Source organism: Scyliorhinus torazame, chromosome 14 (assembly GCF_047496885.1).
Source record: "Scyliorhinus torazame isolate Kashiwa2021f chromosome 14, sScyTor2.1, whole genome shotgun sequence".
Taxonomy (NCBI): Eukaryota; Metazoa; Chordata; class Chondrichthyes; order Carcharhiniformes; family Scyliorhinidae; genus Scyliorhinus; species Scyliorhinus torazame.
In genome coordinates this window covers 214045759-214059685 of record NC_092720.1, presented here as the reverse complement: position 1 = coordinate 214059685, position 13927 = coordinate 214045759, and the positions used below count along the sequence as shown (strand labels likewise).

Sequence of the window (13927 nt, the reverse complement as noted above, 5' to 3'; positions counted from 1 at the left end):
AAGCTCGCGAACTTCCCGTCCACAAACAGGTCCCCTAACTTTTGTATGCCTGCCCTGTGCCACCCCGAAAACCCTCCACCTGTTCTTCCTGGGGCGAACCGGTGGTTCCCCCATAATGGGGTCCATGTCGAGGCCCTAACTTCCCCCCTATGCCGCCTCCACTGCCCCCAAATTTTGAGGGCCGCCACCACCACCGGGCTCGTGGTATACCTCCTTGGAGGGAGCGGCAGCGGCGCCATTGCCAGCGCCCCCAGACTCGTACCCACACAGGACGCCGTCTCCAGCCTCTTCCATGCAGCCCCCTCCCCCTCCATCTCCCACTTGCGCACCATTGTCGCATTGGCGGCCCAGTAGTACCCACAGAGGTTGGGCAGCTCCAGCCCCCGCCATCTCTACTCCGCTCCAGGAACACCCTTCTCACCCTCAGAGTCCCTCGCGCCCACACAAACCCCATTATACTCCTGTTAACCCGCCTGAAAAAAGCCTTTGGGATAAACATGGGGAGGCACTGGAACAGGAACAAAAACCTTGGGAGCACCGTCATTTTGATTGACTGCACCCTACCCGCCAGGGACAGCGGCAACGCGTCCCACCTCTTGAACTCCTCCTCCATTTGCTCCACCAGCCTTGTAAAGTTAAGCCTATGCAGGGCCCCCCAGCTCCTGGCCACCTGGACCCCCAAATATCTGAAACTCCTCTCCGCCCTTTTTAGTGGGAGCTCGCCAATCCCCCTCTCCTGGTCCGCTAGCTGAACTACGAACAGCTCGCTCTTCCCCACATTGAGCTTGTACACCGAAAATTCCCCGAATTCCCTAAGCATCCTCATTACCTCTGGCATTCCTCCCACCGGGTCCGCCACATACAGCAGCAGGTCTTCCGCATAAAGCGACACCCTATGCTCCTCCCCACCCCGCACCAACCCCCTCCAGTTCCTTGACTCTCTCAGTGCCATAGCCAGGGGTTCAATCGCCAGTGCGAAGAGCAGGGGGGACAGGGGACACCCCTGTCTCGTCCCTCGGTGCAACCGCAAGTACTCGGACCTCCTCCTATTTGTGGCCACACTCGCCATCGGGACCTCGTACAACAGCCTAACCCACCTGACAAATCCCTCCCCAAACCCGAACCTCTTCAGCACCTCCCACAGGTACCCCCACTCTACCCTATCGAAGGCTTTCTCAGCGTCCATCGCCAACTTTATCTCCGCCTCCCCCTCCCTCGCCGGCATCATGATAACGTTCAAAAGCCTCCGCACATTCGCGTTCAACTGTCTCCCCTTCACAAACCCCGTCTGGTCTTCATGGATGATCTGCGGCACACAATCCTCAATCCTCGTGGCTAAGACCTTCGCCAGCACCTTGGCATCTACATTTAGCAAGGAAATCGGTCTGTAAGACCCACATTGCAGGGGATCCTTGTCCCGCTTCAGGATCAAGGAGATCAGTGCCCGGGACATCGTCGGGGGTAAAGCCCCCCCCCCTTCCTTGCCTCATTAAAGGTCCGAACTAACAGCGGGCCCAACAGGTCCATATATTTTTTATAGAACTCGACAGGGAAACCGTCCGGCCCCGGTGCCTTCCCCGCCTGCATGCTTCCTATCCCTTTGATCAGCTCCTCCAGCCCAATCGGGGCCCCCAGTCCCGCCACCAGTCCCTCTTCCACCTTTGGAAACCTCAATTGGTCCAGGAAACGGCCCATCCCTCCCTCCTCCCGTGGGGGCTCGGATCGGTACAATTCCTCGTAAAAGTCCCTGAGGACCCCATTGATGCCAACCCCACTCCGCACCACGCTCCCTCCCCTGTCCTTAACTCCCCCGATCTCCCTAGCTGCGTCCCGCTTCCGAAGCTGATGCGCCAGCATCCGGCTTGCCTTTTCCCCATACTCGTAGACCGCTCCCTGGGCCTTCCTCCACTGCACCTCCTCCTTCCTGGTGGTCACCAGGTCGAATTCGGCCTGGAGGCTGCGCCTCTTCCTCAACAATCCTTCCTCAGGTTCTTCCGCATACCTCCTGTCTACCCTCACCATCTCCCCCACCAGCCTCTCCCTCTCCCCCCGCTCCCGCCGCTCCTTGTGGGCACTGATGGAGATCAGCTCTCCCCTCACCACCGCCTTCAGTGCCTCCCATACCATCCCCACTCGGACCTCCCCGTTGTCATTGGTCTCCAAGTACCTCTCTATATTTCCTCGGACCCGCTCGCTCACCTCCTCGTCCGCCAACAGCCCCACCTCCAAGCGCCACAGTGGGCGCTGGTCCCTCTCCTCCCCCATCTCCAAGTCCACCCAATGCGGGGCGTGATCCGAAATGGCTATTGCTGAATACTCGGTATCCTCTACTCTCGCTATCAGCGCCCTACTCAAAATGAAAAAGTCAATTCGAGAATAAGCCTTATGGACATGTGAGAAGAATGAAAATTCCCTAGCCCCCGGCCTTGCAAATCTCCAAGGGTCCACCCCTCCCATTTGGTCCATAAATCCCCTCAACACTCTAGCCGCCGCCGGCTTCCTACCCGTCCTAGACCTGGAGCGATCCAGTGCCGGATCCAACACCGTGTTAAAGTCTCCCCCCATTATTAGGCCCCCCACTTCCAAGTCTGGCATCCGACCCAACATACGCCGCATAAAACCCGCATCATCCCAGTTCGGAGCATACACATTGACCAGTACCACCCTCTCTCCCTGCAACTTACCACTTACCATTATGTACCTACCGCCATTATCTACCACAATGCTCGACGCCTCGAATAACACCTTCTTTCCCACCAAGATCGCCACCCCTCGATTTTTGGCATCTAGTCCCGAGTGAAACACCTGACCTACCCACCCTTTCCTCAGTCTTACCAGGTCTGCCACCTTCAGGTGTGTCTCCTGGAGCATAACCACATCCGCCTTGAGCCCCTTCAAGTGCGCGAACACGCGGGCCCGCTTAACCGGCCCATTCAGTCCCCTTACATTCCAGGTTATCAGCCGGATTAGGGGGCTACCCGCCCCCCTCCCCCGCCAACTAGCCATGACCCCTCCTCGGCCAGCCACGCGCCCGCACCCCACACCCGGCCCGTTCCCCGCAGCGGCATACCCCCGTCTTGACCCACCCCACTCGCTCCAGCTCCTCCTTGATCTTAGCAGCAGCAACTCGATTCCCCCCCACCCAACCCCCCCATCCCCCCTTTTTTTACAAGATTATGTGCCTACGTGGTTATAAATATGAATGTGTCCTGAGTGCAGCTAAAAGTGTGTGTGCGTGATATTTACAGCACGTACATGTGGCGTAACTATATACATGGGGCGATGTTGGGTGTGACATGCTAACGAGGTTGTACCATAACAAAAAAAGAAAAACTTTGAAGTGTGGTCCGGTCAAACGAGATCTGGAATGATAAAACAGTAACATGTTACAATACAATAGTTGCTAAACTTTGATGTGTGACTCACGTGTCTGCGAGGTTGTCGGAGATGTGTAGAATCCATCGGTTGAACCGCTCGACAATAGGCAGCGTAGTGGCCCATCCTGCCACAGCGTAGGCATTGTCGGTTTTTTGCAGGACATTGCCCTTTTAAATGTGCAGCTCCACAGTTGCCGCACGTCATGACGTCACGGCGTTCGTTACACCACTGCGCATGCGCAGTTTGGTCTTGCATCGGGCGCGCCTGCGCAGTGCGTCCCTCGATGTTGCCGTTGGTTTTGGCGCGCACAAGCGCAGGAGACCTTGAAAAGCGCGCAAAATGGCTGCCCTCGTCCGGGCCACGGGCCGGGAGAAACTCGATTGCCTGGATGCGTTCGGCCTCGTGGTCGGCCTGGCTTGCCGATTCAATCGCTAGGGACCCCCTCCGTGCTGATTCAGTCGCCTGAAATTGGGCAAAGCGGCTGGTCGCATTTTCATGGAGGACACAGGCTTCAACTGCAGATGCTAAGGTCAGGCCTTTAATTTTAAGAAGCTGCTGGCGTAGGCCACTGGAGGCAATGCCAAAAACGATCTGGTCCCGGATCATGGACTCTGAGGTGTTGCCGTAACCGCAGGACTGCGCGAGTATGCGGAGGTGCGTCAGAAAGGGTTGAAAGAGCTCATCCTTACCTTGCAGGCGTTGCTGAAAGATATACCTCTCAAAGCTTTCGTTTACCTCAACGTTGAAGTGCTGGTCGAGCTTGAGGAGGACCGTGTCTTATTTGGATTGGTTCTCGCCTTCCGCGAACACCAAGGAGTTGTATACATCGATGGCGTGCTGACCTGCGGTAGTGAGGAGCATGGCAATCTTTGTTTCGTCCGAGGCGCCCTGTTTTTCGTTGGCTCGCATGTACAGTTCAAATCGCTGCTTGAAGAGCTTCCAATTGGTGCCCAGGTTCCCAGCGACTTGCAACGGCTGCGGTTTGTTGTTGATGTCCATGGCTCAGGATGGCTGATTTGCCGGCAGGTATCGATCCACTCACTGGTATCATGTGGTGTTGGGTGCTCTGAGGTACAGATGAACCAACACGGTTGTAATTGGTACAACGCTGTTTTATTCCAACTTGTTATTTACAGATCTGTCTTGGTACTCTGCACGTGGTGACTCTCTGAGTGTCTTGTTAATCAGGTCCTGTCCTTGTCCTGGTCTCCAGATGGACTGACTCCCAGGTGTCGTGTTTCTTGTCTTATACTGTCTCTGTCCTTGTCTGTGATTGGCTGTCGTGTTATGTGTGCTAATTGGTCTGTTGGTCTGTCTATCATGATGTGTGTGTTTGAATATCATGACACATTCCTTCTCGTGCTTATGCACCAGCAATTCGCAAAATACTTTCATAAATGGCAAAGTGGAGTAGATGCTCACTTCTCAGTGATAGTGAGCTGAGCTGGGAGCTTGTTTTACATCACTCCCCATTCTTACTTTCATTCAGCTCATTCAGGAAGAGACATTAAAAATGTTGCCTGGTTGTTGACCATCTTGCACTCTCGTTCAATGCTCAGGTCTAACTCAAAATCTATTTAAGTTGTGGAAATGTTGACAAGATTTATTTCACTCCCTTCAGCTGAAAACTCTTTTCCACCCTGCCCCACCTTGCCTAAAGCAACCATTAATTACCTGAGTGGATTTTTTCGTCTCTTGACGCTTCCCATTCACTGCCTCCACTAGCTGTTTGACTATGGCGGATTGGTAGCACAGTTGCTTCACAGTACCAGTGACCCGGGTTTGAGTCCTGCATTGGGTCATTGTTTGTGCATAGTCGGCACGTTCTTCCTGTGTCTGTGTGGGTTTCCTCTGGGTGCTCTGATTTCCTCCCACACGTACCGAAAGACATGCTTGTTAGGTGAATTGGACAGTCTGAATTCTCCCTCAGTGTACCCGAACAGAGGAGTGCGGTGACGAGGGAATTTTCACAGTAACTTCATTGCAGTGTAATGTAAGTCTACTTGTGACACTAATAAAGATTATTGTTATTATTTATTTTCATTGTGACCAACATCAACACCCCTTGCCCCCCTCAGCCCCTCTCCCCACCTTCACTGCCCCCCACAATTATTTTCCCTCCACTTCTGGCCTGCTCAGACTTGTACTGCTATGGGATATTACTGGCCTCCTTTCTCAGCGACTTTGCACTGTTTTTTCACCTCTGGGCCTATGCTGACTTGCACTGAAACTGCAGAGTGCATCCCATGAACAATCGCATTTGGCCACACGCACACCCACCCATGCATTTCTCCAGGAGAGGAGCAATTTACTGGCTGGGACTAAAAGCTGAACTCTCTGTCCTTTCTCCAGGCACAGGTCTTGCTTCAGGCCAACCCTGGCTGCCATCAGAAGAGGCCAGAAATCCAACCTCAACTCCATACCTGGCTCGATTGCACGTTTAACCCATCCAAGCCACTGACGCCTAATTGGAGAGAAGCTGCCTTTTTGTCTGTTCTTGCTGTTTCTTACCTCCATTTTGAAGCCTCCAGCAACCTTACATAGTTGAAAGAGTAAGACCAGACAGAAAAAGATTCCCCACTGTTGCTGCAACATGATGGAACAAAAGAAAAGTCAGCACTTTCCAAAACAAATTGGGCTGACTGATTCCCAAATTTACAGCTTTCAAAGTGGACTCCTACTACTGGACTCCAAGTTCTGGACTCCTATATGTTGGGTTTTATAGACAGGAGGCCAATTATTAACCGCATTTCCCAATCAGGTTGAGCCACGGTGTGGGTGGGCAATCAGGAGGAAATAGTGTTCCTCAGAAAGGAAGGACCTGTGGGGCCAGACTCCAATCTCCTGTTTTCGATTTCCTCTCTAACACACCAAAACCGAAGAACCCGTTCTTTACCAATTGTTCTCCACTTTTGAAAAGACAATTTGTCCATGCCATTGGGAAAGCTACTCCTTTTTGGCAATTGTTTACTGAAACCTTGTAATGCTCATGATGCAAATCCTGTCAAAATCCTACACTGATTGAGTCAAAATTAGGGGGAGAATCGGTGCAGGATTATTTTGTTTATTTTCTGCAACCCTCTCCCACTCCCTCCACAGCCCACCCAACGTCCCCATAATTCCAATTTTTGCAGACCCTCCTTTTCTCCACATAGCATCACACAATAATAAATCACCCATATCCTTTCCCAGTTCTACGAGGAATGTAACGGATAGGAGCAGGAGTATATCACTCAGCCCCTCGAGCCTGCTCCGCCAATCAATGCGATCATGGCTGATCTTCAACCTTGATTTCACTTTCCTTCCCATTTCCTATGTCCTTTTATTCCCTGAGCCACCAAACGTCTGGGTGGCACAGTAGCACAGTGGTTAGCACTGTTGCTTCACAGCTTCAGGGTCCCAGGTTCGATTCCTGGCTTGGGTCACTGTCTGCGCAGAGCCTGCACGTTCTCCCCGTGTCTGCGTGGGTTTCCTCCGGGTGCTCCGGTTTCCTCCCACAAGTCCCAAAAGACGTGCTGTTAGGTGAATTGGACATTCTGAATTCTCTCTCAGTGTATCTGAACAGGTGGTGGAGTGTGGCGACTAGGGGCTTTTCACAGTAACTTCATTGCAGTGCGAATGTAAGCCTACTTGTGACACTAATACAGATTATTTAAAAAAGTATGTGTTCTCAGCCTTAAATATACTCAACGGTGGGAGTGCTGCAGTACTGCTACCTCACGGTGCCGAGGACACGGGTACAATCTCGGCCCCGGGTCACTGTCCGCATAGCGCTTGCACATTCTCCCTTGTCTTTCTTTGGTCTCACCCGCTGAATCTAAAGATGTGCAGGGTAGATGGATTGGCCACACCAAATTGCCCCTTAATTGGAAAAAAAATGCATTACGTACTTTAAATTTATCGACAAAAATATACTCAATGATGGAGCATCCGGTGTTGTGTTCTGTTGTCTTGTCCTTGCAATGATACATACAGAACTTCTGATGACTTACTTAGAATGATAATTTATTAGTTAACACGTGGAAGGATACCATACAGAATCTGTACAGCCTAGGTTTCTCTGGAACTACCCGATGTGCAACCGTCCACCTTACTACCATCTGCCGGTAGCCGGATGTCATATGACTGATATCTGACGCCACCTGCTGGTGGGAAGTCACAGTGCTGAGTTTATGCAATATTATTCACAGGCATATCGCCACATCCCCTTCCTTTGGAGATGTTGATCATTATATACAAACATGGTTAATATTTTACTTTGCATATATGGTTTATGTATAAACAGATTTAACGAATGCATCCATAGACATGGTATGCCTGCCAGGTGTGTGTCCCTTGAGCACAGCTCATTGTACCTCCCTCACGGAATCACCCCACTGGTCGTCTGGGCTATTGTCAGCTTTTTTGAAGACTGGTTTCCATGCCAGTCTTTTAAGTTTTAGCCTTTTGGACAATGCGCCTCGACACCTAGTATTCTTGTCGGCCATCCTGGTGTCTTCAGCTTCTTCTGTTTCTTTGCTTGATGATGTCCCCTCCTGCGTTGCTGTGCACTCTCGCGATGCTCTCTGTTGCTGCTCTGTTACGGGACTGTGCGGCACTTTCAGTGACCAGCTGCAGAGCCTCATCCTCTGGTATCTGGGATGGATTACCCTCTGGTGTCTGGACCACCTCACCTTCTGGTATCTTGGTACGATTAGCATCGTCAGCACTGGGCACTGCATCTTCAACTTGTGATTGAGCCCCAAGCGATAGCTTCTTGTCACTCGATATCACTGTGCACATCTCATCTTTTTCAGATAGCCCAGGTGGGTCCGCACCATTATTGTGTTATAGTATGTATGTCTCATCCAACGCCATAGAACTGCATCCCTATTCAGTATCAACTGTTGTCGTGGCACTGTATACAGATGCCGTAATTTGCTCTTCGAACTCCCCCTGTGGTGGAAGGGCCTCATGTTTCGGGGAGTCCTCCACCGGAACTCTTCAAGATGGTACATCAGCTACATCAGCTACATCTGAGAAGTCTGTTGCTGCAATCTTGCTGTCCATTTCTACGTGTGCCATCTCAGAGTATTCGTACTGCTCAAGGTCAGGCACAGGCTGGGCGTCCCTAGTGATCACCATGTAAGTCCCGCCAAACGTAATGCTGCACAGGCTCCCTCACTGAGTGTGCCATCTTTCCCGTGAAACAGCTTGACTAGCGTTTCATATTGGTCCAGCACTGGCTCATCAATCAGACCTTTGCTTCCTTCATCGTTTGCAAATTATCACAGGATTCATCTTCAGAGTCTACGTCATCAGCAAAGATTTCTCCAATAAAATACAATATTGCACATGAAATTCTGTGTTCACAGGATTCAACCAATTTCAAAGTCAGCAGCACCTCTTGCTGCAGAACCTTTATTTAACATTCCATGTTGTGGAGCTTCTGGAGGACAGAAAAAATTGAAGCATGAGCCATTTGGTACAGTTTTCGTAACCGTTTTGCTAGTGCTCCGATCGTTGTGCTTCGGCTTTGATTTAATGGTCTTCAATGTGACATTTGGTCCTGTCTTCCAGTCAATCTGGCACCCGGTGCATCCTTTGATTTCTGGTTCATCACAAAATGAGAATTCCCACTCGTCAGGCCGCGATTCCAGCCAGTACGATTTTGTAGGTACCTTGATTGTAAAATACTCATGTGGCTCAAATGTAAACTCCAGAGTGAAGTTCATCGACATTGTATTCTCTGAACATTTAACGTTCACATCTTGTAGATGCTATAATATGGACCCATCATGCTCCTGTATCATGCCACTGAGTATATATGCCTTCTTGAAGACTGTTAACCAGAAGCCTGAAATTCCCTTTGGCTCTTCCAGTGCCTCATTGGGTTTGTCATCTTTTGCTTGGGCCTTCGCTTGCTTCTCATCAAGTGAGTGTACCAGAAATCTCGTTGCAAATCGCAGTAACCACCTGGCCACTCATTGCCTGGCCCATACAGCCGCTCACGACTATTCAGGAGGATTTCTTCACTCGTTTCGGTTGGACCGCTCGGGCCCTTTTCTGAAATTCGATCAATAAAGAACTGCTCTTCTAGAGGCACCGTCTTATGGTCTGATTTTCCGAAGTGCAGTAGGCACCCTTGATGTTTGTATAGCAGTGGTCAAGGATGTTGCAGTCTCTCGTGGGACAAGAGATGTGCTGGTTGAATTTTGGCAATAGTCTTGAGGTTGGCTTGGTTGAAGTCCCCAACCACGATGAACAAGGCCTCCGGGTATTCTGTTTCACTGTAATTTATAGGGTGTACAATTCATCAAACGCCTTTTTCACTTCCCCCTGGAGTGGGATGTAGACCTTTGTGTTGATCGCAGAAGTGAACTCCTGTGGACGGCACTTCACAGTCAGTTATTCCAGGTTCGGGGAACAGTAGTTCACCAGGATTGTCACAACCGAGCACCAGGAGGTGTTGATGAGGAGGCAAACACCTCCACCCTTCGATTTGCCCGATGATGCCATGCAGTCCAGCTGATGTATTGAGAAGCCATCAAGTTGTATGGCACAGTCCGGTGAGGCAGGGGTGACCTTTGTCTCGGTGAATCAGAGCAGACAGCAGTGCCTTATTTCCCTGTCAGAGGTAAGTCTAGCATTAAGCTCGTCCAGCTTGTTTCCGATCTCTTGGACATTTTCCAGGAGTATGATGGGGAGAGGAGAGGAAACTGCGTTGTTTTCATTTCACCTGCAGACAGGTACGTTTCCCTCGTTTCCTCGATTGGCAGCTGCTTCTGGATTGTCCCGGGATCCGATGGGATAAGTCTGATGCTGTGGAAGGTAAGTGGTTGTGTCTGGCGAGTTCCGGGAGCTGGTTGTGATTTCGGGGTCACGTCTGGTAGGGTCCAGGGCACTAGTTGTGGTTTTGGGGTCGCTAGGGGGGAGCATGTTTGCGGTCTGCTCAGGCCCCGCGGTTCTGCAAGGACGGGTCTACTTTTCCACACGTTTGGTCCTTTTGTGGGGTCTCTGCCATTTTGGGGGTCTTCAGTTTGGATTTGTGTTGCTGGTAGAGTCTTCCTGGGTCAGCTTGGGCCAGGTTGCGTGTTCTGTTCCAGCCTGGGTGGTCTGGAATCGGGCTTTGGAGTATGCCTGGAAGGGCCTGCACATGGATTCTCCTCCTTTCCTCCATCTGTTGGTAAGTCAGGGTGCTGCGCAGGTCTCTCCGGGCCTCGTTGGGTGGGCCGCTCCAGGGCGGGCTGGGTCATGTGGTCGGGGCTGGGTCGCGTGGTCGGGCGCCGGGTCGCGGGTCCCAGTAGCTGGATTGGGTGTTCCGGGGACCAGCATCGCTTCTCATGCTGGATCGCGCACTCCAAGAGCAGGGTTGGATCCTACGCGGTCAAGGTTGGTCTTCCAGGTCAGGCGCCATACGCTTCCAGGTCGAGGCCAGGGTTGGGTTGATGGCGGAGTCCTGCTGGGTCAGGTCGGGTCATGTGGAACGGCCCACGGACATCAGAGGATCTTCAGAGAAAGGTTAAGGATGGTGTTAGTGTTAGAATTAAGTTCTAAAAGGTTAGTATGGTTATAATAAAAATCTTTATTAGTGTAACGAGAATCACCAATTCACCTAACAGCACGGCTTTTGGGACTTGTGGGAGGAAACCGGTGCACCGGGAGGAAACCCACGCAGACACAGGGAGAATGTGCAGACTCCGCACAGACAATGACCCAAGCTGTGAATCGAACCTGGGACCTGGCGCTGTGAAGCAACAGTGCTAACCACTGTGCTACCCTGCCGCAAATTTTGATCCATGGATTAGTAATGGACATGTATCTTTAAGTCGAGCAGGGAATTCATTCTAAATTTACAAAAAAGAATACTCTGACAGCTATCGACAACAAAACCCAGACTTTGTGGCACCCCACAGATGGGGTGGGACTTGGTTCAATTGCTTGGCTGGTGGCCAATAAGTCGGCCAAAATGTTGTATTCATCTCGGTAACAGGCTGTGATTGGATCCTGCCTGAGTGGGATCATTTCCAGAGACCTAAGCAAAGCAGAGTCAGGTACTTAGAACATACAGTGCAGAAGGAGGCCATTTGGCCCATCGAGTCTGCACCGACCCACAGAAACCCTCACTAGCACTCTAACCCCGTAACTCAATAACCCCTCCTAACCTTTCTGTTCACTAAGGACAATTTATCATGGCCAATCCACCTAACCTGCACGTCTTTGGACTGTGGGAGGAAACCGGAGTACCCGGAGGAAACCCATGCAGACACGGGGAGAACGTGCAGACTCCGCACAGACAGTGACCCAGCGGGGAACCGAACCTGGGACACTGGCACTGTGATGCCACAGTGCTATCCACTTGTGCTACCGTGCTGCCCAGGTCCCTGGACACTCAGGGGAAAGGACATGCTCTCTCCCTCGTGTTTTCTCCAGAAAAGCTACTGTATTTCTGAAACTGCAGAAATCTGAATGAATCTACAAAATCCATTACAAGCTGGAAATGGGCAGGATTCTCCCGTACCCAGCGGGGCGGCGGGTCCCGGCGGGACGGAGTGGCGTGAACCACTCCGGAGTCGGGCTGCCCCAAAGGTGTGGAATCCTCCGCACCTTCAGGGGCTAGGCCCGCCCCGGAGTGGTTGGCGCCCCGCCGGCCGGCGGGATAGGGACCTGCCGCCACGCCAACCAGCGCTGAAGGGCCTCCGCCGGCCGGCGCGAGTCGGCGTATGTGCAGGAGCGCCAGCATGTGCTGGCGTTATCCCCGCGCATGCGCACAGTGATTCACTTCCGCATCGGCCATCGCGGAGGACCACAAGGGCCGATGCGGAAGGAATAGAGTGCCCCCAAACCACAGGCCCGCCCGCAGATCGGTGGGCCCCGACCGCGGGCCAGGCCACCGTGGGGGCACCTCCCAGAGCAAGATCCTCCCCGCGACCCCCCAGGAAACCCGGAGCCCGCCCGCGCTGTGAGGTCCCGCCGGTAAGGGGCCTACTCTGATTTACGCCGGCGGACCGGCTACAGGCGGGCGGGACTTCGGCCCATCGCGGGCCGGAGAATTCGCGCGGCCCTGGTGCCCATTGAGTCGTGCCGGACCCCGCCATTCACTGAGGCGGGTGGCGCGACTCACGACGGACCGGTTTTTGGGGGCGGGAGAATTGGGAGGATGGAGGGGGTGGGGGTTCACGCCGACCCCCGGCGATTTTCCCACCCCGCGGGGGGTCTGAGAATCCCGTCCCAGAAATCCCGACCTAAAAACCTGTTTTGAATGACAGTGTGCTAGAAACAACCATCAGGAACAGACTCTTTGGGCGGGATTCTCCGACCCCCCGCCGCGTCGGAGAATCACCGGGGGGGGTGAATCCAGCCCCGCCTCCCCAACACCGGCTGCCGGATTCTCTGGCGCCGGTTTTCGGCAGGGGCAGGAATCGTGTTGCACCGGTCAGGGGCAGTTGCCCCCCCCCCCCCTCCCCGATGATTCTCCGCCCAGCGATTGGCCGAGCGGCCGCCTATTTTCTGCCTGTCCCACCGGCATAGATTACACCAGGTCCGCACTGGTGGTACATGGCTCTGCGGACGGCCTGCGGAGACCACGCACTGGCCGACGGAGGCCCTTCGGCGCCAGTTGGCGCGATGCTAGCCCCGTCGGCACCCGCCTAGTCCCTGAAGGTGCAGAGGATTCCGCACCTTCCGGGCAGCCCGATGCCGGAGTGGTTCACGCCACTCCTCTGTGCCAGTACGGCCCATCCCGCCGGATAGTGGAGAATCCCGCCCTTTTACTTTCTCTTATTTTTCACCCATCTCTCCCCCTCTGTTATAAATTAAAAGTAATTGCGTTTAAATTTAAAAGCCGAGTGAGTGTAATTATTGGACAGCCAAGGGGTAAAGACTTCAGGTATTTTTCTGAAAATTATTGGTTAATTCAATTATGTTGTGACAACGGATCAAGGAGGCTGGAATTGACCGAGCCCGAGCCCAGTGTGTCATAACACAATACACTCCCCCTAATCCCTAGCCCAGTGTGTCATAACACAATACACTGCCCCTAATCCCTCCCCCAGTGTGTCATAACACAATACACTCCCCCTAATCCCTCCCCCAGTGTGTCATAACACAATACACTCCCCCTAATCCCTCCCCCAGTGTGTCATAACACAATACACTCCCCCTAATCCCTCCCCCAGTGTGTCATAACACAATACACTCCCCCTAATCCCAAGCCCAGTGTGTCATAACACAATACACTACCCATAATCCCTCACCCAGTGTGTCATAACACAATTCACTACCCCTAATCCCTCCCCCAGTGTGTCATAACACAATACACTCCCCCTAATCCCTAGCCCAGTGTGGTCATAACACAATACACTACCCCTAATCCCATGCACTATCATTTTACAAGCTATTCCCTTTGTGGAACTATGTTGAAAGTCTTCTGAAAGTCCAAATAAACCACATACATTGACTCCCCTTCATCAACTCTACTAGTTACATCCTCAAAAGATTCCACTAGGTTTATTAAGCATGATTTCCCTTTCATAAATCCATGCTGCATTGCAGTATCTTGAAGGAAGTA

At 52.4% G+C, this 13927-nt stretch overlaps 1 protein-coding gene across 3 annotated transcripts in view; it reads right to left on the bottom strand.

Moving 5' to 3' along the window:
• The window catches only part of LOC140390478 (extracellular fatty acid-binding protein-like), a 74525-nt gene extending 68471 nt beyond the window's left edge, over nucleotides 1-6054 (bottom strand). For all 3 annotated transcript variants that reach the window (XM_072475641.1, XM_072475643.1, XM_072475642.1), the window contains exon 1: nucleotides 5890-6054. In XM_072475641.1, the coding sequence (XP_072331742.1) occupies nucleotides 5890-5973 (84 nt within the window). In that variant the 5' untranslated portion in view covers nucleotides 5974-6054. The remainder of the gene's footprint in view (nucleotides 1-5889) is intronic.
• Between the last annotated feature and the right edge of the window lie 7873 nt (nucleotides 6055-13927).